At 58.0% G+C, this 20977-nt stretch overlaps 1 protein-coding gene across 4 annotated transcripts in view; it reads left to right on the forward strand.

Moving 5' to 3' along the window:
* The first annotated feature begins 726 nt into the window (after nt 1–726).
* CTDP1 (CTD phosphatase subunit 1) overlaps nt 727–20977 on the forward strand; it is a 56670-nt gene continuing 36419 nt past the window's right edge. Inside the window, exons 1-7 of one of the 4 annotated variants that reach the window (XM_043559134.1) lie at nt 727–1394; nt 11262–11345; nt 11973–12066; nt 13319–13447; nt 16174–16324; nt 18720–18810; nt 20583–20749. In XM_043559134.1, the coding sequence (XP_043415069.1) occupies nt 1090–1394; nt 11262–11345; nt 11973–12066; nt 13319–13447; nt 16174–16324; nt 18720–18810; nt 20583–20749 (1021 nt within the window). In that variant the 5' untranslated portion in view covers nt 727–1089. The remainder of the gene's footprint in view (nt 1395–11261; nt 11346–11972; nt 12067–13318; nt 13448–16173; nt 16325–18719; nt 18811–20582; nt 20750–20977) is intronic. The other 3 variants (XM_043559136.1, XM_043559135.1, XM_043559133.1) reach the window with 3 other exon arrangements.

A 20977-nucleotide genomic window follows, 5' to 3' on the forward strand; every position in this document is an offset into this window, starting at 1 on the left:
ACTGAGCAAAGCTGACTTGGCAAAGACACAACTCCTGTCCGCGCCTTTACAGCGCGCTCCTGACGACGTCCGTTGGGGTTGGAGAACGAGCGTGGTCTGATTGCAGCCTTTTACGTGTCCTGAGCACTGTGCTACGCCCTAGCACACAGAGTGCCCTGGGGAAGGGATGCCGCTACTCGGAGCGAGTGGTGCCCAGGTACCGGCTGGGTCCCGCGGCCGCGCGCTCTCCCTCTCGCTCTCCCTCCCCTCCGCCGCGGCTGCCTGGCTCCTCCGTCCCCTGCCGCCCCACGCGCGAGGGGGCCCAGCTGGCGGGGTCCGCCCAGCGCGGACACCGGCCAGGTGGCACCCAACCCGCGCCCTCAACCCCGCAGTTCGGCAACGACCTGGGCGGGACGCCCACCGCCCTCTGACCCCGGGTGGCGAACGGCATGCCGGGCCCGCAGCGCCCGGATATCCGCGTTGCATGCCGGGACTCGCAGTCTCCAAAAGGGTCCTCGGCACGTGACTGGGCTGCGGGGAGCAGCCCGCGCTGCATGCTGGGACTCATAGTTTAACGACCCTGGGCCTCCGCGCACCAAGGGAGTTCTGGGACCCGGGGCGGGGGGGGGGGGGGGAGGCGCGCGGCATGCCGGGACCCAGCGCGCGCCGGGAGGGGTGGAGATTCGCAGTGCATGCCGGGGTTTCTGGGCAGCGGCGCGCGCTGCACGCCGGGACCCGCAGGCCCACGCCGCCGGGGCACATGGGGCGAGGCCACGCTGTTCCCGCCGGGCCGGGCCAACAACATGTTTCGGCCCCGGACGCGGCCGGCATCCGCGGCCGGCGCAGCCGCTTCTCCGGGCTGCGCGTAGGCGTGTGTTTACACACGGGCCCCGCGGCGCACGCACGTAGCGTCACGCGACGTCAGACGCTGTCCCGGAAGTTGGCGCGGGCCGGGCGGCGGGTGGAAGCCGGTGCCGGAGCGCGAATTGCAGCGCCGTCGCCTTCACTGCCTGGGCCGGGGTCGCCGGCCCGCCCGCCCGTCCGCGATGGGGACCGGGCCCTGAGCGCCCCGCCCGGCCTCCCTTTCCACAGCGACCCCGCCCGGCCGCGATGGAGGCGCCTTCAGCGGGCCCCCTTCCCGCCGAGGGCGGCCCGCCGGTGGCCGTGGCCGAGGTGCGCTGCCCGGGCCCCGGGCCGTTGCGCCTGCTCGAGTGGAAGGTGGCGGCGGGCGCGGCCGTGCGTATCGGCTCCGTGCTGGCCGTGTGTGAGGCCGCCGCTTCCGCGCCGCCCGCCGGTCCCGCCCCTGCCCGCGCTGGCTCCGGGGGCTGTGTGCGAGCCGAGCGAAGGCTGAGGTCCGAGCGCGCCGGCGTGGTGCGGGAGCTGTGCGCGCAGCCGGGCCAGGTGGTGGCCCCCGGGTGAGTGGGGTCGGAGGAGCGGGATCTGGAGGGATCCTGGGCCGGGCACTGGGCAGGAAGGGGTCCCCGGTGCCGAAGCTAGAGGGACAGCTCGGGGAGAACTTTAGTGGGTGGGTCACACCGCAGTTGTGCATCTGCGTGTCTTTCTAAAGCTGGACGATAGTCACTACTTGTGGGGATTTAACCGTTCCGAAGCATGACTTAAAACGCTTTCAGCTGCCAAAATTGCAGTTTTAGGAAGTAGGCGTATTCTGTTCTGTGATAGGTGCCCCCCCTCCCCCCGGAGGACTCCGCGTCTGTAAGTTAACTGCCCAGTGAGCACGGGACGATCAGGCACGCTCCACGCTGGTCATCGCAGTGCAAACTGCTGGGGGTGGGGTGCACATCTTTAGCTTCTCGTAAACCTTGAGAAACGCGGTTGTAAAGCCGGGTGCAGTTCTGCATCATAGCTCAGGGGGGTGCAGCCGCAGCCCAATTAGTTTAGGGTAACAAAATAGTACATATGCTAGTACGCTTTCCTCGGATAGGCTCTAGCTGTTGGTTGTCTCCGTTTTAATCACATAAAGGGACCTTTCTCTTTTTAGGGGGCGAACCTGTCCACCCAGGCCTCGTGTGACTTTACCAGTGTTGTGCTCTGAGATTGGGCTGGTGTGTGGGTATGGTGTGTACATACACATGACTCATGTGGTTGTTTTTATTGTCTGGAACAGAAACCGGGGCAGGTGACCATTCCTGCTTCCTGCTGTAGTGGTTGGCTCACAGCTTCCTTCTGCGAGGGCCACAGGACATCTCAGGCGCTGGTCCCCTTGGGCACAGTCTGGCCCTCTAGTTGTGCTATGTGCTCTGGTCTCTGCCCCTCTCCTTGTGGCTTGCACTGCCTGTGCATCTGTTGAGAATCTGCTCCCCTTCCATAGGATGGGCTAGGACTGGCCTCCATCCCGACCCCAGGAGCCTCCTCCTGTGTGCACTTCTCCCCACTCGTTGTTTGGAGACGGCACTCTGGTCCTTGGCCTATGGGTAAGGTGCCCTCGCCTGCCCAGTGAGCATGGACAGGATGGGATGGGATGGGAGCTGCCTCGGGGCTGCACCCTCCCCGGAGCCGTCTGGCCGGCCTCCTTTGGAAGGGAGGAGCTCACTGGGCTGTGTGCATATGGCACACTGTGGTTTGCTGTCCTCATTACTTTGAAGTCAGAGTTCACCTGACCGCCGCTTGGGCGTATAAACTCATGAGCCCATAGTTGTGGAGGTGAAGCCCAGTGCTGGTGTAGAAGGCTGTGTAGAAACTTCCTGAGGTGAAGGGCTCTTCGTGTCCTGGTCTTCCTCTGATTATACAAAGAGGGCCACTGAGGCCCAGACAGGTCAGGCCCTGGTCTTTCTGTTCCTCCCATTGTACACAAAAGGCCATTAGGGCCCAGGCGGGCCGGGGACTAGTCAGTGAGAAGCTCCGTGTGTAATGCTTTGATCCCATCAGCCAGACTAGCAAATCAGAGTAACCCAGCACGTTAATCTCACCAGTCAGCAAAGAAACGTACCTGATGACAAGTTCTCAGTAGGGAGTTTTTCTTGTGTGTTTTTTGGCATTTGAGGTTTAGGGTGTCTTACTGCCATGGTTCATCGTAAGGCTCTTTGCGGACCCGATGACGGTGTTGCTCCTGGCGCGCAGGGGTGAGTGGGCACAGGTGAGGCACCGGCACAGCCAGGCTCACCTGCTCGACGTTGTCCTTGTTTTCATCCTCGCTGGCGTCAGCAGGGTTCGTCCCATCCACGTCCGTGGTTATTCTCAGGCAGCGAACAGTCAGTTCTAGGAACTTGGAAATAGTGCTTCTGGGTGTGCCTGAATTCATCAGTGGATTATCGTTTTGGCCGGTAGTAGGAGGAACGTTTTTGTGCTTGCCGTCAGGTAGAGGTAGGAACTGAATCCTTTCTTCTCGGATAGGGAGGGTGCTGGGGTCCCAAGGGGCTTTGGCACGCCCAGCACGCTGCCTTGTCGAGGCTTCACGTTTACATCCTCCTCCCTGCTGCTCTCTCCTTAGGCCACGTTTCATCCAGGGGGTGCCAGTGTGGGGAGGGAGACAGAATGAGAGTACACATCTGTCTTTGTAACTTTCACGTGGATCACAATTATTTTGATTTGAAAACATTAGGACGAGCCGCTGTCAGAAATTCGGTCTATTAATCGTTACTTTACCTAATGTCCTTCTTTTCGACCTGTCTCCTTTTATGTTCATCGTCATTCACTGGGAGGTGTTGAAGTCTGCAGAGGAAGATGTGTGAAACACTCAGGGAACAAGTCTGGTGGTGGGGCAGGACCAACATGGGGAGGCGGGGGTGGGGGTGGGGAGGGGGCTGTTGCTTTGTAAGACTGGAAGCAGTTACGATTGCTGGCATGCTGCTTTGAAGACCTTGGTGGCCCTCTGAGGCGCGGACTGGAGACGGCGCTGAAATTCTGTGAGTCCTTCCCAGCCTGTTGAGCCCAGCGGTACAGGGGAGCACTCGCTTTTGAGACACGTTAGAGGAATGGAGTTTTGTCTGATAAATCGTAGTCGACCCACTGGAAGCTCATACAGTTTTGAGAGAATTCTAGAAAGAATTCCTCGCGGAACCCGAGTGGCTGACTCTAGGTTGCCGCGGGCACTGAGAATGGATAGTCTTCCTATTTTAGTTTCTTCGGATGCTGTGGGTTCTGTCTCTTGCAACCACACGCTCCGTCACCAGGCCACAGGTGGCCGAGGTTCTGTGAAGTAGCTGTGTCCCCACTCTGACTTCAACGTGCGCCCAGCCTGAACGACGGCGGGGTGACGTTGTGGCCACCACCGCTGCTCCACCTCGTCGCCGGCACCTCCCTGCTCCTGCGGTATTCACCATCAAAGCAAGGGTACTCTTTTGCTTCTCTTTGGACGTAATTCCAGACCTAGGGAAAAGGTGCGAGAATAGTGCCAGGAATTCTCCTCCGGGTGTCACGCGGCTCTCCCACAGGTCAGGACGCTGCCACAGCTGCTCACCCTTCTTCCTCACACGCGGTAGCTTCCTCAAGTTGAGGACGTTGCAGATGTCTCCTCGGAATAACATTTTCTTACCTAACCACGGTGCAGCGGCCAGAATCAGAAATAACATCCATGTCGGGCTGCTTTCTGCTCTTTGGATTCCCCTGATGGGCCAGTAATGTCCTTGGAAGCCAAAGAACACAGGTCCTGTGTCAGGCTCAGCCGTCTGAGCTCCTGGATCTCTGGCCTCGAGCGGTTCTCCTGTCTGGTCCTCCGTTTTCTTCTCGTCCGCTGGTGGTTTTGCAGACTGACTCCGTTCCGATCGCCATGTGCATTTGGGCAGGGCTTGCCTGGGTACCTGTGCGTGTCCCGAGCAGGCCTGTCGGGCGACAGGTAGCCTCGGTCTGTCCCATTCTGGTTTGTTCCGGTGAAATGTTACTAATTTTCCTGTCGTAATCGTTCAGCATCTTGTGAGAGATACTTTATTACTCAGTAAATATCTTAAGTTCTCTCATCAAATGGCCGCCCATCATTTTTGGCATCTTGAGGACTCTTGTCTGAATTTCCTGGTTTTTACCAGGATTGTCCAGTGGTGATGTTCTCAAGCCTTTCGTCGTTCCTTCTCCATTTCCGGTTGGCTTTCTACTGTAAGAACCCTTCATTTAATAGTGTAGACTCTGGGATTCTTGTTTTATTCAATGGGTTGTAGTCCATTACTACCATTTTTTCTCAGTGCTCCGATTGTCCCAGGTTTGGCCGGCGGGGGCCCCTCACGCTGACTCCTCTGGTGAGACCCTTGGGTTGGCGCGTGGCCGTGTTTTCTGACACAAATGGTATTTAGGCTCCCGCTCCCCAGCTCTGGAATCACCCCATTCTCCAAGAAATTGTGCTTCCTTTTAATGGAGACTGACATTTGGGAACCGAGATCCGGGCGCACAAGTGACGTTTTGCCCATCGCGCTTGTGTGCTGAGCTCCGTGTTTAGAGCTTGGTGGAGGGCTGTGAGCCGCCCTGGCCTGTCGCAGGAAGACGGAAGGTGAGACCCAGCCTGCGATAGCGCTGGCTCCGCCAGCAGAGAGTCAGGGTGCCCGGCTTCCTCACACTGTGCCCTTCCTGTGCCCTCGGACCTTCCCATCAGACCAGACACAAAAGCTGATGCGTGCAAAAATTTCAGGAAGAATTCGGTATTTGTGTATTTCGGGAAAAATTACTTCTTTAGGAATCGCGTCGTGATTTTCCTATGGATTTTTTTCAAGGACAGACCAGGGAAGTTAGCATTTACTGGTGACTGACTTGACATTCTGGGGCTGGTCTCCCAGGTGAAGTGTTTTCTCCAGAGGTCACAGCATGCCCCTCCCCGCAGGGTGTGGTGGCGTTGGCTCTTTGTTGGGTTGAGGGTAGAAACAGTAGGGTCACTGCCTGCCTTTCATCCCTCTCGCATCAGTATCTGCAGATGAAATCGTGTACGGAAAAAGGGCATTGCTGTTACCTCTTAAAAATACTCTTTCCCTCTCTCTTGGCCATCCGTTACTTTTTTTGAGAATCCTTTCAGCCCTTGTAAAGATGCAGAAGAAGTCCACCGATAACGTTGAGCTCCGCTCTGACCCCGCAAGACAGTTCTGAATGACTTTTTAATTCAGACAGAAGATAGGGTCTCTTTACCCTCCTTTTAATTTAGACGAGATGTTTCCGAGCTGCTGTCCCCTGGGCCACATGTGAGTGTTGGTGTGGCCGAATGGGAAAGGGGGGGTGGGGGACAGACAGCTCGTTGCCTTGGCCACACGTCTCCGTCCTTTGTAACAGTCACAAGTCGTCATGTGCTGCACTCGGGCACATGTGCTGTGTGTGCAGTGTGTGTGTGTCCCGTGTGGTCCAGTCCGGTGTGCAGCTCTCCTGCTCTCCTTCCTGGGCTGCAGCAAACTCCAGAAGCTGGTCTTGAGGGGCACACACGGCATCTTTTTACCTTATCCCTGGTCAACGTTTGCCGGAAACGTCTTTGCGAAGACACGTGGCTCCTCCCTTGTGTGTGGAGACCGTGTTGTGTTTTTAATCACCTCCCCCCCTTCGCCTGGCAGGTGTGGCCTCGGCACCCTGTATGGATTTACAAGTGGTGGGTTTCTACTGTCACGTTGCTTGGCTCGGGGGCCTCTTTGCTAGATGCGGCACGTTAGTGTTTTCTGACTTGGGTAGTCTGAGAAGATTGAGGGACGTTTTGTTTTGCCTCAGATGATGGTATACCTCCTCCCCCTGCTGTGTGGACTCACCCGCCTATGCTGATCCCACGTCTGTGTCAGGTGTAACGTGACAGACACTGCCAGGGTGAATTTAGGTGGAGACCTCGTGTCTAAATTTAGTAAATAGGAAAATTCTCTGTTCGTATTCACAATAGGGAGCTTTGAGCTTTGAACGCTATGGGTGACTCTTTTACATCAGAGAGAGGTGTCGAGTTTTGGAACGAAGGCATCTTGTGGGGGGGTTAGGTTGATTTGTGAGTCATTCACGTAGCTCTTACACGTGTCACGTGATGACAACGTGTAGTGTCGCCACAGAGGGGGTCCTCATAGAAGCTTTGTGTGGTGTCCGTTTCGTGTGCCAGTCGTTGTTCGACGTTAAGTATTCTTTTCAGGTGTTTGGGGTCATCCGAGTCATCCCAAGTGCCTTTGAGAGCAGGGCCCCCTGCACCTGCTTCCTGGCTGTCACCGACTGCCGCCTTCTTGGGGGTGGATGGATGCTGCTGAGGCACGTGGCCTTGGATAGTCCACCAGGAGGGGCTTCTAAGCTGACACCCCGTGTGGTTATCATCTGCCCTGGGGTTTGCAAGGGCGTATCCTGTGCCCAGTAGGCCCCTCCCTGTCGATGCCAGTAGCTGCCCCCAGGTTGTGACAGCTGGAGGCGTCTCCAGGCCCAGTTTCCCGTGGGGAGCAAACACAGCAGGTGACTGAGCCCTGATCTGCTCCGTGGAATAAGACGGGCAAAGCTCCCTGCAGCACAGAAAGTTACATGACTTTTAACGTCATCTGTAGAGAGAAGACTTTGTAGAGAAAGGTACACGTTCAGGCCACGTTGCCAAGGGCGTGTGGAGTGGGTAGAGTGTGTGCCCCCACCCCTGTGCCCCTTCGTCCCCACCTGCCTCCCGGTTGCCTGCCGACAGCTAGGCTTTGCCTGGGACTTGGAAACAAGTTGACAGAGCAAGGACTCTGTGTCTTCTGGGCCTTCACGGGATGGCGTGGCGGAGCGCATATGCGCTTCACGCGGTGCGGTGGGAGCTGAGAGGACTTCCGGGAGGAGGTGTGGCTCTGGATATGGGTTCAGATAGAAAGAAGAGGCAGAGGTGGCGAGTGCCAGGCTGGTCTAAGCCGAGGGAGCCCCCGTGTCGGGGGGACCTCCGGCAGCACTCGGGGGGCACACCACTGGTGGAGCACGTGGGACCCGAGTGGCCATGGAGTGGCGTGGCAAGGTCCTAGGGACCTGCGGGGTGACAGGAAGGCCGGCTGCCGTGACGCTGGCTGTCACACTGGATGGCACGCCTCCCTTAGCCTGGGTTGCTCTGCGCAGGTGACGTGCAAAGCCCCCCGGTGACCGGATGGTGCTGGGGGCACAGGGCCGGGCCGCAGTGCAGGTGCCCGGGGACCAGCCACGTGCTCCTCTCTGCCTCGCTGCGGTGCTCTGCCACAGGGTCCTCTGGAAAGGCCACCAGCAGCCCTAAACCACCAAGTTTGGTGGCCGTGTCCTCGTTAGTTGGTGGTCTGCCGGTACCACATATGCATTTTAACTGCATGGTTTGGCGAGTTCTGACAAACGTGTGTGCCTTGGAAAGCACCACCCACAGTCACGATGTGGACATCTTCATCCTGGTGTGTGTCTTGATGCTGTCCGGTGTCTCTTCGGGGCGTTTGACACTGATACTCCTTTCCCGGAACGTTCCCTCCCTGGTGTCTGCTGTGGACCCGGCTCCTCAGCCTTTGCGAGCACTGATTTTGTTTTCTGCTACGCTTGACCTTAGCCAAAAGGCCGAGAAGCGATGATGATTTTGCTTTTCGATTGCATTCTTTTTTCCGCCTGTCCCTTAGTTGTTGGGGTTCCCCAAAGGCCTGCCATCTGTTTTATTGGCAGCGGTTAAGCCCTAGCCTGGGATAAGCAGCCCACGAGACCTGTATTCCGTGGTCCTGTCCACGTCCAGGCACACGTCCACCTGTGTGGGCAGCTGGTGGTGCCTGTGCCTCCCTCGCTCGGTTTTCCAGGCAGACTTGTCCTTTCGTGCCTGGTCCCTGGCAGGCTCACTCCAAGAACATCTGCGAGTGTCCACGGCGCTCCTGGCTCCCTCGGTTCTCACTTCTCCTGGCATCTCCTGCCCGCACTGGTGCACTCAGAGCTCGTTTGCCCGCCCCGCTCCCGGCACCTTCGCGGCGCCACCTGTGGGTCCTCCCTGCTGCGTTCAGGGCTCTGGACCCTTGAACGGTTGGTCTCGAGTCTGCCACTTTCCATGTGCTCTTAGCTTGGGCGATCTGAAGCCAGCTGTGCCTCGCCTGTGTGGCTTCGCCTTGGCTCCCCTCTCCATCCCACACCTGCTTCCTCTTGGTTTGTTGTGACCCTCCTGTCACCTTGTCCTGGAAGAGGGGCTGTCCTAGAAGCTTCCTTCTACTGGAGGAGAATCAATCCTCTAGAATTAGCTGCCCATTCAGGACTCCCCTTGAATGTTAGCGACCTGGGCAAGACCAGGATTTCTTAAGGACGCAAAATATCTGATAAATTGGACTGGGTTAAAATTTAAAACCTGATCTTCAAAAACCACTGTTAAGAAAACGCAAAGGCTGACTACCAACTGGAAACACATACCTCACAAAGTGTTTCGACCTGTTTATTGCTCGAGCTGGACACCAAATGTGTCTTCGGGTTAATGTTTTAGGAGAGGTTGGTGGAATCTTCCTTTCCCGTTTTTGGGGATTCCTGAAAAAACTCCCCAAGCCACGAGTTTGTGTAGAGAAACGGGTGAAGTGGGTAAGTGCAGACTGGCTTTTTCACGTCGTGCGTGTCTGCCGTGTCCACAAAGGAGGCCTGGCCAGCAGGTCGCACCGCACCCGAGACTGGAGTCCTTCTGCTCCTGGTGCCTGGGTGGCCTGCGCCTTCTTACGCGACTGTAGGTCCCCAGAACCTGTAATTGAAACACAGGCGATATCAGCATTTTTAAAACCTACCCCTAGCATTCCAGGGGGCAACCAGCAGCTTTTTGCCAGGGTCCAGAAGGCCCGACAGACCCCCCGGAAAACCCTATTAGCCAACAGTTGACCCACACCTTTGACTTTTGGGAAGGTGCACGGCCGTCCCCTTGCCGCCTCTGCCCATGTCCTCCCAGACGCGTCGCCTTTCTGGGCCTCTTACTTCCCCACCTGCACTTGGGAGGGCAGGACAGGCAAGGAGGGGGCCCCGGCAGGACGGAGTCTGAACAGCGGGTCGTCCACAAGGTGGGCCACCCGGCGGGCAGCTCCGTGGGAAGGAGTGTTCCTCGTGTGGCAGGAGCCGAGCCGGCTGTCTGAGGGAGGGCCGATTCGGGGGTGCCCGCCGTGAGGGCTGGGGTACGAGAGGCCCGGACCGTGGCAGCCGCTTGGTGGGGGTGGGGTGGGGTCTGGACGATGAAGGAAGGGTTCTTCTGCAGGGACGTGAGTGGGGACCGGGTTTGGCGGGACGAGGTGCTGCGGGGCCGGGCAGGTGGGGAAGGCCAGACCCGAGCGCCCGCTCCAGACGCCAGCAGCACAGGGCCTGGTGGTGGAAGGCTGAAGAGACAGCACAGGGCACCCAGAGAAGGTGGGCAGCGAGCGGGGCGGCGGCGGGGGGGGGGGGGGGGTCCCGGGGCCTGCCGGCAGGAATATAGAGCCCGAAGACATCTCTGGGCCGGTTGGCGGAGGACTGGGGAGACGGCGGGTTCTGGGTAGAGGTGGCGATGGTGCTGAAGGCGGGAGCGCGCACCCACGGAGAGGGAAGAGGCAGGCGGCAGAGCGTGGCCCTGCCCCGCGCTTGGTTTGCGGTCGAGCCGGCTGCGGGGCTGCGGACACACAGGGGCGTCGGGGCGCCGCGTACCCGGTCGTGAGCGGCAGAGGCGGGCAGGAGGGGAAGAAGGAGGCCCGGTGTGGAAGGGGGGTGCCGTCCCTGGCAGCCGTGCGCCCGTGGAGGCCGTTGGGTCCGGAAGCTCTGGGGCCGTCTGGGTGGCCATCCGTGCGGCCTTGCTTTGTGAGGAAGCACCCAGGAAGGCCCCGCGTCCCAGATGCTGGCCTGACCGCCGCCTGGGTGCCCCCGGGTCTAGGTAAGGGGCAGGAGACTCCCGCGGCCCCGAGTTACGGGGCCTCCAGAGCTCTGACCACGCAGCCTTTGGGTTTGTGTGGAAATCGTCGCGTGGGGTGAAAACTAGGAATACTGCAGGAGTTCCGTCAGAAAACTTGCACTGAATCGGAGCCGCTCTGTAGACTGGGAACGGTATTTGGGAGACGACACCGTTGGTTATTTGTTGGTATTCTAGCAAGTTGCTCCTTGCCACGTTAGCGTAGGTTTCCGTGTTTTAAATGGTTTCTCAGAAGCCTGAGAGTGTCAATATTTCACATACCTGAGGCTTTCACGTCGTCCCAAGTCCATTCTCCCGACAGGACGTGCCTAGTTTTTCGTCTGTCGTGCGTGGGTTCTGGGTTGCCCCGTGGGGCCCCGTGGGCGAGAAGCCCTCCTTTCCCGCCCCGGAAGCAGAGCCCCGCCGCGGGGTGAGGCGCGCCGGGTCAGGTCGGGTCGCTGGGAAGATGGGTTCTGAACCCCGGGGGCTGTACCCCCTCGGGGCATGTGGTCAACCGGGGATTGTGCGTCTCCCCTTCCTGACGTGGGACCGTCTTCGCCTCTGTTTCTAGGGCCGTCCTGGTGCGGTTGGAAGGCTGTAGCCACCCGGTTGTCATGAAAGGCTTGTGTGCCGAGTGTGGCCAAGACCTGACCCAGTAAGTCCTGGCAGCTTGCGGGAGGAAGGCGGCGCCTCTCCGCGTTGGCGGCGCCACGGGCGGGCGGCCTCAGGCACCCTGCTGTGCCCGGTGACCCGAGGCAGTCTCCCGGGGAGGTGTCCTTTCTGGCTTTATTTCCATAAGTCCCGAAAGCATGGAGCGCGTTGGATGCTCACAGGCGTGCTCGGTTTGCTTTCCCCTCCCCGCCGAGCACACTGCACATCCTCCCGGGCCCCCGGGGCCCCCCGCCCCACTCCCCGGGCTCCTTCACCACCAGTGCCGTGCGGTCGCGCCATTGTCTGCGCAGAGCAGCGCGGACTGTCCTGTGTTTGCGTAGGTGAGGGCCTCTGTTGCCGTGTGGCCGTCACAGTTCATTTCCAAGAGACCTTCGTGTTTTGTGAGAACCTGGCCTGTTGTCAGACCCCGGATGGCCTCTCAGCGGCTGGCCGCAGAAGGACGCGCCGCACTGAGCTAGCAGTGAGCCTCACCTGAAGTGTGAATGAAAATCCTACCCTGGAAGCCCCGGGTGCTTTCCGGGCGTGGGTCGTGGGGTCACCCACGGTCCTGCGTGCCTTCTGTGTACAACTCGTTCGGGGTGTTCACGTCTGGCCCTTCTCCCGTGTGCAGGTTGCAGAGTAAGAACGGGCAGCAGCAGGTGCCTCTGTCCACGGCCACAGTGTCCATGGTGCACAGCGTCCCAGAGCTGATGGTGAGCTCCGAGGTGAGTCCTGCCTCTGGCGGGGGCGACGTGTTGGACAGAACATCTCCGGAGAACGGCAAGGAGCATGTGTGGGCCTTGTGCCGTGCAGAGGACGGGTGCAGAAAGTGCCGCGTCTGCGGGCGTCATAGCCGCTGGTGGGACCGGCGGTGTGTGAGCAGCGTGCCGCCCCCCCCCCCCACCCCGCTTCTGCTTTCCCAGAGGGTCCTGCTTACCGGGGATGCGCCGGCCTCACGGCCTCGGAGCCGGGAGCTCTCCCGGGTGCTGTGGCTCACATGGTCCCCCGGTGCGTGGCCGGAAGCAGTGGGTAGTGGGTCTGGGAGGCCGACCGAGGGGAAGGCCGGAAGCTGCCGGAGGCTGCAGTTTGAGGGCTGGGAGCAGGCGGCTGTGCGTCGGACCTGAGCGGGCAGCGCCGGCGGAGCGGACGTGGGGGCAGGGAGGGGACGGGAGAGCATGCCGGTTCGGCCCTCCTGTGGGGCAGTCCCCGAGCATCCCCATACCTGCAGACCTAGCACACGAAACCGCCCTTACTTCCCCTGAGTTTCAGAAGTCACGCGGGCAGTGTGGGTCAGGGGTGTCCTGACCCCCGTTTTCATAGGCCAGGGGTGCAAATGGCGGGTGAGGGAGAGACACCAGGATGAAGCCCTTGATGGGTTGTGCAGAGACTCAGCTCTTGGTGGGGACCAGTCTCCCGGCTGCCCGTTTATGTAGGTGGCGGGTGAAACTTTTTCAGTCACGATTTGATGAGATTTGTGCTTTTAAAAAAATTTATTTAAGTTCTGGTTGGTTAACACACAGTGTAGTGTCGGTCTCAGGAGTAGACTCCGGTGATGCGTCACTCGGGCCACACCCGGCACTCATCCCAGCCCGCGCCCTCCTCAGTGCCTGTCCACCGGGCCCCTCCCTCACCCACCTCCCCGCCAGCCACCCTCAGTTTGTTCTGTGTGGTTAAGAGTCTGTTGTGGTGTGCCCCCGTCTGTTTTTGTGGACACAACCGGTTTCTTTTCATTTCTTTTTTCATTGGTTTACACGTTAAGTCATAGGATTACGATCACAAATCATAACGTCATCAGAGTTTGGACCCAGTGGACTGGCTGGGGAGGCTGGGGTCTGGGCAGCGTGGCCCCATGTGCTGTGTTAGCGTGCAGAGAGCCTCGAAGCACCTCTCCCGGCTTCCTTTGGTTTCTCCTGACAAAATCGAATTTTGTTTTGGATCCAGATGTACTTACCGACTTTCCTTTCTATTTCTCTTCAGCAAGCCAAGGAGCTGGGAAGGCAAGACCAGCAGCGGCTACATCGAAACAGAAAGCTGGTGCTCATGGTCGACTTGGACCAGACGCTGATCCACACGACAGAACAGCATTGCCAGCAGATGTCAAACAAAGTGAGCGGCCCCAGCAGCTCCTCTCGGCGACGCTTCTTGGGCCAAGGAGGCTGGCTGGGGCGGGAGCCCAGGGCCCATGCTCCCAGGGCCGTTTCCCCTAGCTGGTCCCCACCGGGAGGTGCCGAGGCACGCTCCCACCCTCCGGTGCCTGGTCCACACGTGGTCCCGTGAATCAGGAAGGTTGAGGGCTCGGGGCCTGGAGGGCCCAAGGCCCAGCGGTAGACAGTGGGGCGGACGGCAAGGGAGGAGTGGTCCGGGGGGGACACAAGCCGGCAACACCTCTGGAAATACCTGGAACACTGGGGGCGGGGGTGCAGGTGGGTACCTGGGTCTGCACTCACGACAGCAGATAGAGGCTGGGTCCGCTTTGCATAAATCCTTCTGGGAAATTAAATTTCCAGAGAAAGTAAAGGGTCAGGGGCGGAACCCTGTTTGAGTATACGTCGAGCCTCTTCCCACCCTTCGCTCCTTTCCTCTGTATGGAGCCTGGGGACTTAAATTTCTGGCCCCTCCCCAAGGCACTGAGTCGTGCCCGTTACGGATCGCTGTCTGCAGGCTGGCACAGCTTCTGCCTCCTTGACTAAGGAGGCCTCACCGGCGTGGACGTGGTCAGTTATTTAAAGTCTTTGTTGGTGGGGTTGATGTGCAGACTGTTGTCGGTGCCTGCAGGTGTCGGTTCCTAGCTGTGGCTGCACGTGGTGGGAGAGCCTCCGACAGGCCAGCAGCCGGGGATGTGAGACCCCAAGGGCAGCAGGACAGGTCTGCTCATGGTCCCGGGATGGGCGTGTGTCCTGGGGGGGTTCGCTGCAAACTTTTCTCGGAACACACCAGGCTGTTTCAGTTTGGCCTCGTGAATAAATCCAGTGACACAGGCGCAAACGTGGACCATCTCCGCTAGTCCCGTAGGCCGCAGAGTCACTTCCGCCTCCGGACGTTGCTGACGGTGAGGACTGATCTCATAGTCGTGAGCGGAGAACTTGTCCTCCAGCAACGTCCTTGTCACTTCAGTTCTGTCTCCCATAAAACAGCGTGTATTTTTTTTAAGTTTATTTTGAGAGAGAGAGAAAGAGAGAGAGAGAGGGAATCCCAAGCAGGCCACACTGTCAGCACAGAGCCCAACATGGGGTTCAAAGTCACGAACCATGAGCACATAACCTGAGCCGAAATCAAGAGTCAGACGCTGAAGTGACTGAGCCACCTAGGAGCCCCAACAGCACGTGTTTTAGTTGTATTAGCACTTTTTTACTATCGTGACATCTCGTGTCACCATATATTTTTGTGTGCAGCATAAGGTGTTAGTAAATACTCTGCGACTGTTTCATTCATAACAACTCTGCTTAATTATCTTACAGCTGGAGGACTTCAGGGGTGCCTGGGTGGCTTGGTCGGTTGAGCGTCCGACTTTGGCTCAGGTCATGATCTCATGGTTTGTGAGTTCAAGCCCCACATCGGACTGCTTGCTGTCAGTGCAGAACCTGCTTCAGATCTGTCCCTCCCTCTCTCTCTGCCCCTCCCCTTGTCTCTCTCTTTCTCTGTCTCTCTGTCTCTCTCTCTCTCTCTCTCAAGAAATAAACATTAAAAAAAAGAGTTGGAGAACTTTATGTAAAGCGGTAGTTTCTGCACGTATGTGCTTGTGTGTATGTGGCCATAGCTGGCTCTGGGCTTCATTGTGCCTTTGAAGTCGGCACGTTTAATTCATTTCACAGCAGTTTAAACTCGTCGTAACATGCCTGTTCCTCAGCTTGTGTGATCTACAAGGTGAAGGTCTCCTCCCATCCACGTGGACGGGCCTCAGCTCCGGCTGGCCTCCGTGGCTCCACCCCCACCCGTGCCCACAGGTTACCTGCGGGCCGGCTCTGCCCAGCACTCAGGTGTGCACGCGCACACCTGTTGTGACGTCTAGAAAGATGTGTTTAACTCTTCACTTTGGCAACCTGAACTTGTGTTTTTAAGGACGTTTATATGCACCTGTGGAGGACATGGAATGTGATTTCTAGAATTCCATACTCCAAAATGTTTTAACAGAACAGCTGGTTCATGAAGGGTTTGACCACTTTAGAGCTAGTAAAAAGTTAAGTAAGCCCAGGGTCGCTTACTTTTAGTTTTCAGTGTTTCAGAGTTCTCTTACTGAGAAGATTAATGATAAATAGGGATTAAAAGGATCAACGTTTAGTTTGCTAAGGAAAATAAGTTTCTTTGTATATTAACGACATGTAACTTGTGGGCGTTACTAATCTTACCTATCTGCTAAAAGCGGTTTGAAATACTATTTCAGGTTTGGTGTTGTATTTGTAAGTTAGTAAACCCGTATCTTAAAGCAGTCACTGAGCCAGACTAAGTTCCGTGGGACTGTTTGGTTTACTCCCATCAGTACTTGGGGGGCGGGGGGGATCATGCGTGGATCACCGGAGACCTGTTCTAAGTGATCCGCCGTGGCCGAGCTATTTGGCAAGTGTTAGGGTTTGAGGACACAGATCCTTGCTTTGCTGTTAACAGACAAAGACCACGGTCCAAACGGTGCGAGGATCTGCTGACACCGCTGAAGCCCGTGGTTGCCGAACGTGGTGACCGTGGCGGTTCATCACAGGCAGCGACGTGGGTGGGTTCGCTGCCGGGACCGTCATTGACAGTGTCTTGGGTGGTTACCGCGGGGGGGTGGGGGGCGCAGTCCGGAAGTGCCGTCCAGGCACCTCATGCCTTCTCACCGGGCACGCCTGTTCTTCCAGGGTATCTTTCACTTCCAGCTGGGCCGCGGCGAGCCGATGCTGCACACGCGTGTGCGTCCGCACTGCAGGGAGTTCCTGGAGAAGATCGCCAGGCTGTACGAGCTACACGTCTTCACGTTTGGGAGCCGGCTGTACGCTCACACCATCGCAGGTGGGCGGCTCAGTCCTCGGTCACCCGTGCCGACTCACGCGTCGCGTGGGCGTTGTCCCCAGTGGGTTAGGTCTCTCTTCATTTTCAGTGACGTCCTTAAAGACGAGGGGACACACGAAGCTCTCCCAGGCCCCTTTCCAGTCCCCGAGCTAGCTCTTGCCTCCCCAAATGGGCAGGCCACCCCCGCTCTGGTCAGGCGCACGCCGCGGGCTGGTGTGAAGGTTGCTCGGCACCGCAGCTGTGTGGAAACGTAGAAACTTGCTACGTAAGCCTTCTCAGGGTGTTTTGGTTTTGGTTTTGGTTTGGAAATACCTCTGGAGCCGAGTTGCTTACTGACGCTCTAAGTGCAGGTTAAAACGATCGTCTCTCATTTGTAAATGAATGACGTGGTGACTTAGTGTTAACCTGTTGGTGCAGCTTAGTGGTTGTGTGCTGGCCATGCGTGTGCCTCGTGTGTGCGTAGATGTCCCTGGTGGTGCCCACCAGGGGCCCGTCTGGCTGGGGGCGGAGCCCCGAGCTTGGCCTTCACCCCGCCCAGGGGCAGCTGGGGCCCGGTGCTCACAGCTCCTTCGTGGCCAAATAAAGTACTTCCGAATGGAAATATTTTTACGGGTTGGTTTTGGTCTTTGTTGACGGAGAAACGACTTCCGAATCCTCCTCTACACCTAGCGCCCCGTAGGAGGTTGTTAACCACGAGCACATCGGCTGTGTGTGGAAGTTCCTTCCTCGTGCAAGAAGGAACTTTCCTGAGATGTGAACGTGGTGGGACCACTCCGTGGAACTCTCGTACCAGTGAGCACCAGCACCTGGGTGGAGGAGCGGTTAGGTCCTCGGGTGCCCCCCTCAGGCTGCCTCCTGGCACAGGACGACTTGCCCTTCCCCTGCGGAGCCTTGGCATCTCTCTGGACCTCCATCAGGAGGACCTGCATGGGGTAGAGAAGATAACACCGGTGTAAATAGAAGGGCTTGGGGGAGGCGTCCCTGGCAGTCCAGAGGATGTTCCCGGGGGCCTCAGCCCTGCAGAGCGAGGCCCGCCTCAGGCCGTCGGCGCCCTCTGCGCCTCACGCGCTTTGTGCCTGAGAGTCCACATCCAGAGACGTGGCAGGAACTTCCCCTTCCCGTGGGCCAGCGTCCCCGCACGGGCGGGTGCAGAGCCCCTCGGCCGAGCAGCACTGAGTCCGGGGGACCCACAGGCACCGCGTGGCCGCCTCCAGCACGGGCGACGGCACCGCGCACGCAAGAGGCCCTGGGAGGAAGCCCGTGGCCCGAGGGACGGGTGCCCCACGTGGCTTTGAGGTGGTCGAGCCTTCAGAGGGCAGGACGCTGGCACAGGCAGGCCCTGGGGCCGGGTGGGTGCGTTCTGGCACCAGGTGGGTGGACTTGCTCGTTGGCAGGAGACTGCTGGGGCCCTGCCGTGGTTTTTCACCAGTTTCCAGCCATGGTTTCTACACCTTCCTCTTCCTGTCACCTTTCACGTTCTGAAAGTTCTCGCTTTGACGGAGTGTACGTTTTTAGTGTAATTAGGATATGTCTCTTTTTATTCGGATAAAACTGTTAAGCGTTTGAGGTGCTTTTCACTTATTGTAGAGATTCCAGTAATTCTAGGAGAAGCTTCAGGTTTAGCCACCGAGTGACATCAGTGTTCGTACGGGACTTACGTTTTTCTCACTTAGTAAGGATGTACATTTGTAACGTTTCTTCTCTGAGTGAGCGTCGTTTGTTCATAAGCACACAGATTTAAACCCTTTAAGTGCTGTGTGGAAGGCCCTGTGCGCGGCGGTGTGGGGCACGCGGTGCAGACACCAGGGCCCTGGGGCACACTGGCTTTGATGGGGGGTGTCTGGTGGTCCTGGGGTCCCGGCCGACAGCAAGTTGTGGAGGTGGGCTGCCGTGCCCGCCTTCACAACGATGAGGGGATACACCCTGAAAGGGTCTCCAGAGGACGCGGCCACATCGCCGGATGGGCACAAAGCCGCCCGGCGCCTGGCTCACTGCTTCGCAAACGGCCGAAGGTGCGGGGAAGCTGCACGTGGCGGCACAGCGGACCCTTCAGTCCCGGCGCCCCACACGCCACAGGCTGTGTTCACGTTTTTGTCACCCCCGCGCACCGCGAGCATCCCCGGGGCGTGCTGCTGAGCCGTGTTCGTCTTCTGTTCTCAGCCAAGTCCCGGGTAGTGTTAGATGCAGTAAACGTTCCGCAAACTCAGGCCTTTAAACACAGTAGAAGGAACCGCGAGTGAATCACAGTCTTACCAGGACAGACGAGGGCGGTGGGTGTCCGTGTGTGACGCTTTGTGTCCCTGCTGTCCTCACAGCACAGTAGGGGCTTCACCACCTGCAGAGCAGGACATTCGCGGCTCACGTGTCTGACCTTCATTTTGTTTTCTTTCCAAAGGCTTTTTAGACCCTGAGAAGAAGCTTTTTTCTCATCGAATATTATCGAGGGATGAATGTATTGACCCATTTTCTAAAACAGGAAACCTTAGGTACGTACCTGGTTGTGTTCATCTCCGGGGCTCACTGGGAAGTTTGTGGCGGAGAGAGCACCAGACCCGTGATTCTGGGTTGATTCCCCCCATTCCTTCGTCCCCCGCCCCCCGCCATGGCACTCAGAAAGCCTGCTGTCTTTCCACCACAACCCTGCCTCCCCCCACTGTCCGAGCATCCAGGCAGTGGTGGGCTCCTGGGGTGGGGCTTGGCTGGGGCCCCAGAAGTCGGGGGTCTGGGGAGGGCAGCTGAGAACAGGGCTGGGACCTGAGGGATGAGGGAGGTGACAAGCCAGGGGATCGGAGCCCTCCCGGGCACCACAGCTTGAGAGGAGGAGGGGCTGGTATTTCCTTAGGGGCTTGCACGCTGCGAGTCCTGCTGGTTCGTCAGATCTGGAGTCACGTTCCCACCTCTTCCCGGCACCGCCATGGGCCCCTGCCCGTCCCCCCTCTGCTCTTAGAGCGGGCGCTCCCACCCCATCCAAAGGCTCCTGGACATTTCAGGACTTGGCCCATTTCTCCCCGGAAAGATAGCCCCCGCCCTCCCATCCTGATACGGCATCAGTCGTAGTTTGTTTCCTTGTATGTTGCTTTCTAAGGATACCTGGGCAGTGACAGGGAGGCCTGTGGCCTTCTGCCACCGCTGGGCTTCCTCACGGAGTGTTCCGTGTTTCAGATTCAGCCCCCCCCCCCCCCCCCCCCCCCCCCCGCCGCCCTAGACCTATTCGAGACCGTAGGAGCCAAGAGGAGAATGAGCACTCCTTTCAGAAACAGATACTGTGTTTGCTAGTTAGCGTCACACTGATGAAAACAAAGGACGATGGGCGGTGCTGTCCGTGACTGACTCGGGGGGAGGCTGCCTACAGCAGCAGCACTGGGGAAAGGTGGCCCACTCCCTCCCCGGCAGGTGACCGGCACGTGGCTCACGGAGGTGCAGGCAGCAGGGCTCTCTTCCCAGTTTTTACCTCCCTCATCTAGAGTTACAGGTGCCAGAAAGCATCAACTCTGTCGTTATTTTAGCTGCCATGTATTTTGCCTACGGGAAACAGACTCCGAGTAATAATAATTTTGGACACGTGAACGTGCGTACCTGGGTGGCTGTAGCCGTCAGCCACTAGAGAACGGAATGGTGGGAGGCAGTCCCCCCGAGTTTATTTCCAGATCCGAGAACAGATTCACTTTGAATTTTGAGTCTTCCGAGCTTGTCCGGAGCTCAGAATTGTGGACAGAAATAGAATTTAACAAGGCTGTGTGAGGGTACCAGGACCCTTGGTAACGTTTCTGCTGACCCCACACATTCTAATAGTATGTTTGGACTCAAAAAGAGACCACGCAGGCGCGCTGCAGGAAACCGTTGTCTCAGCTGAGCTGTGAGGTCATGTCCTCCCACCTTGACCTGGAAGCCTTTCCCTGTGGAGGGGCAGCAGCACGCTGGCCACTGGCTCGTTAACCTGCTTTTGTAAATGTGTTGGGACGTGGTCGTTTGTGCAGTGTCTGCCAGCTGCCCAGGATGGGGGCACGGCCCCCAGACGCTAACCTCTCTGCGCCGTGGCTCCGCCTTGAGGAACGTCACAGACGGTGGAGAAGGTGTAGCTGCTTTCATCTGACTTCACCTGGGAACTTTGAGAGTTTAAATAGCTAAACCAAAGTCCTGCAGTGCGATTTCCGGCTGTCTCTGATGAATCTGTGATCTACTGACTACTAGAAAAGATTATCGTGACTCTGAGTATTTTTTGTAAAGTGTGCTAGTTCTGGTGCATTTTTACTTCCAGAAATCTCTTTCCCTGTGGAGACTCGATGGTGTGTATTATTGATGACCGGGAAGATGTCTGGAAGTTTGCCCCCAACCTGATAACCGTGAAGAAATACGTCTACTTCCAGGGCACAGGGGACATCAATGCTCCCTCTGGGTCACGGGAGTCCCAGGCGAGGAGGAGAGGTGGGTGACCTGGTCGGGAGAGGAGTAGCTAGCCCAGACCTCCCTGCGTGTGTCCCGTGTCCCGTCTCTGCCGTGGCTGCCGTCAGTCCGAGATTCACTCTGTCGTCGTCTGTATTTCAGTGGTTGAGACCGACACCCAAACCAATGTTTGGTTTCCACTTGGGTTTTTTTTTTTTTTTAATAGCATTAATCTAAGTATTTTCGTAATTGAATAAAGATTAAGGAATT

Source organism: Prionailurus bengalensis, chromosome D3, assembly GCF_016509475.1.
Source record: "Prionailurus bengalensis isolate Pbe53 chromosome D3, Fcat_Pben_1.1_paternal_pri, whole genome shotgun sequence".
Lineage (NCBI taxonomy): Eukaryota > Metazoa > Chordata > Mammalia > Carnivora > Felidae > Prionailurus > Prionailurus bengalensis.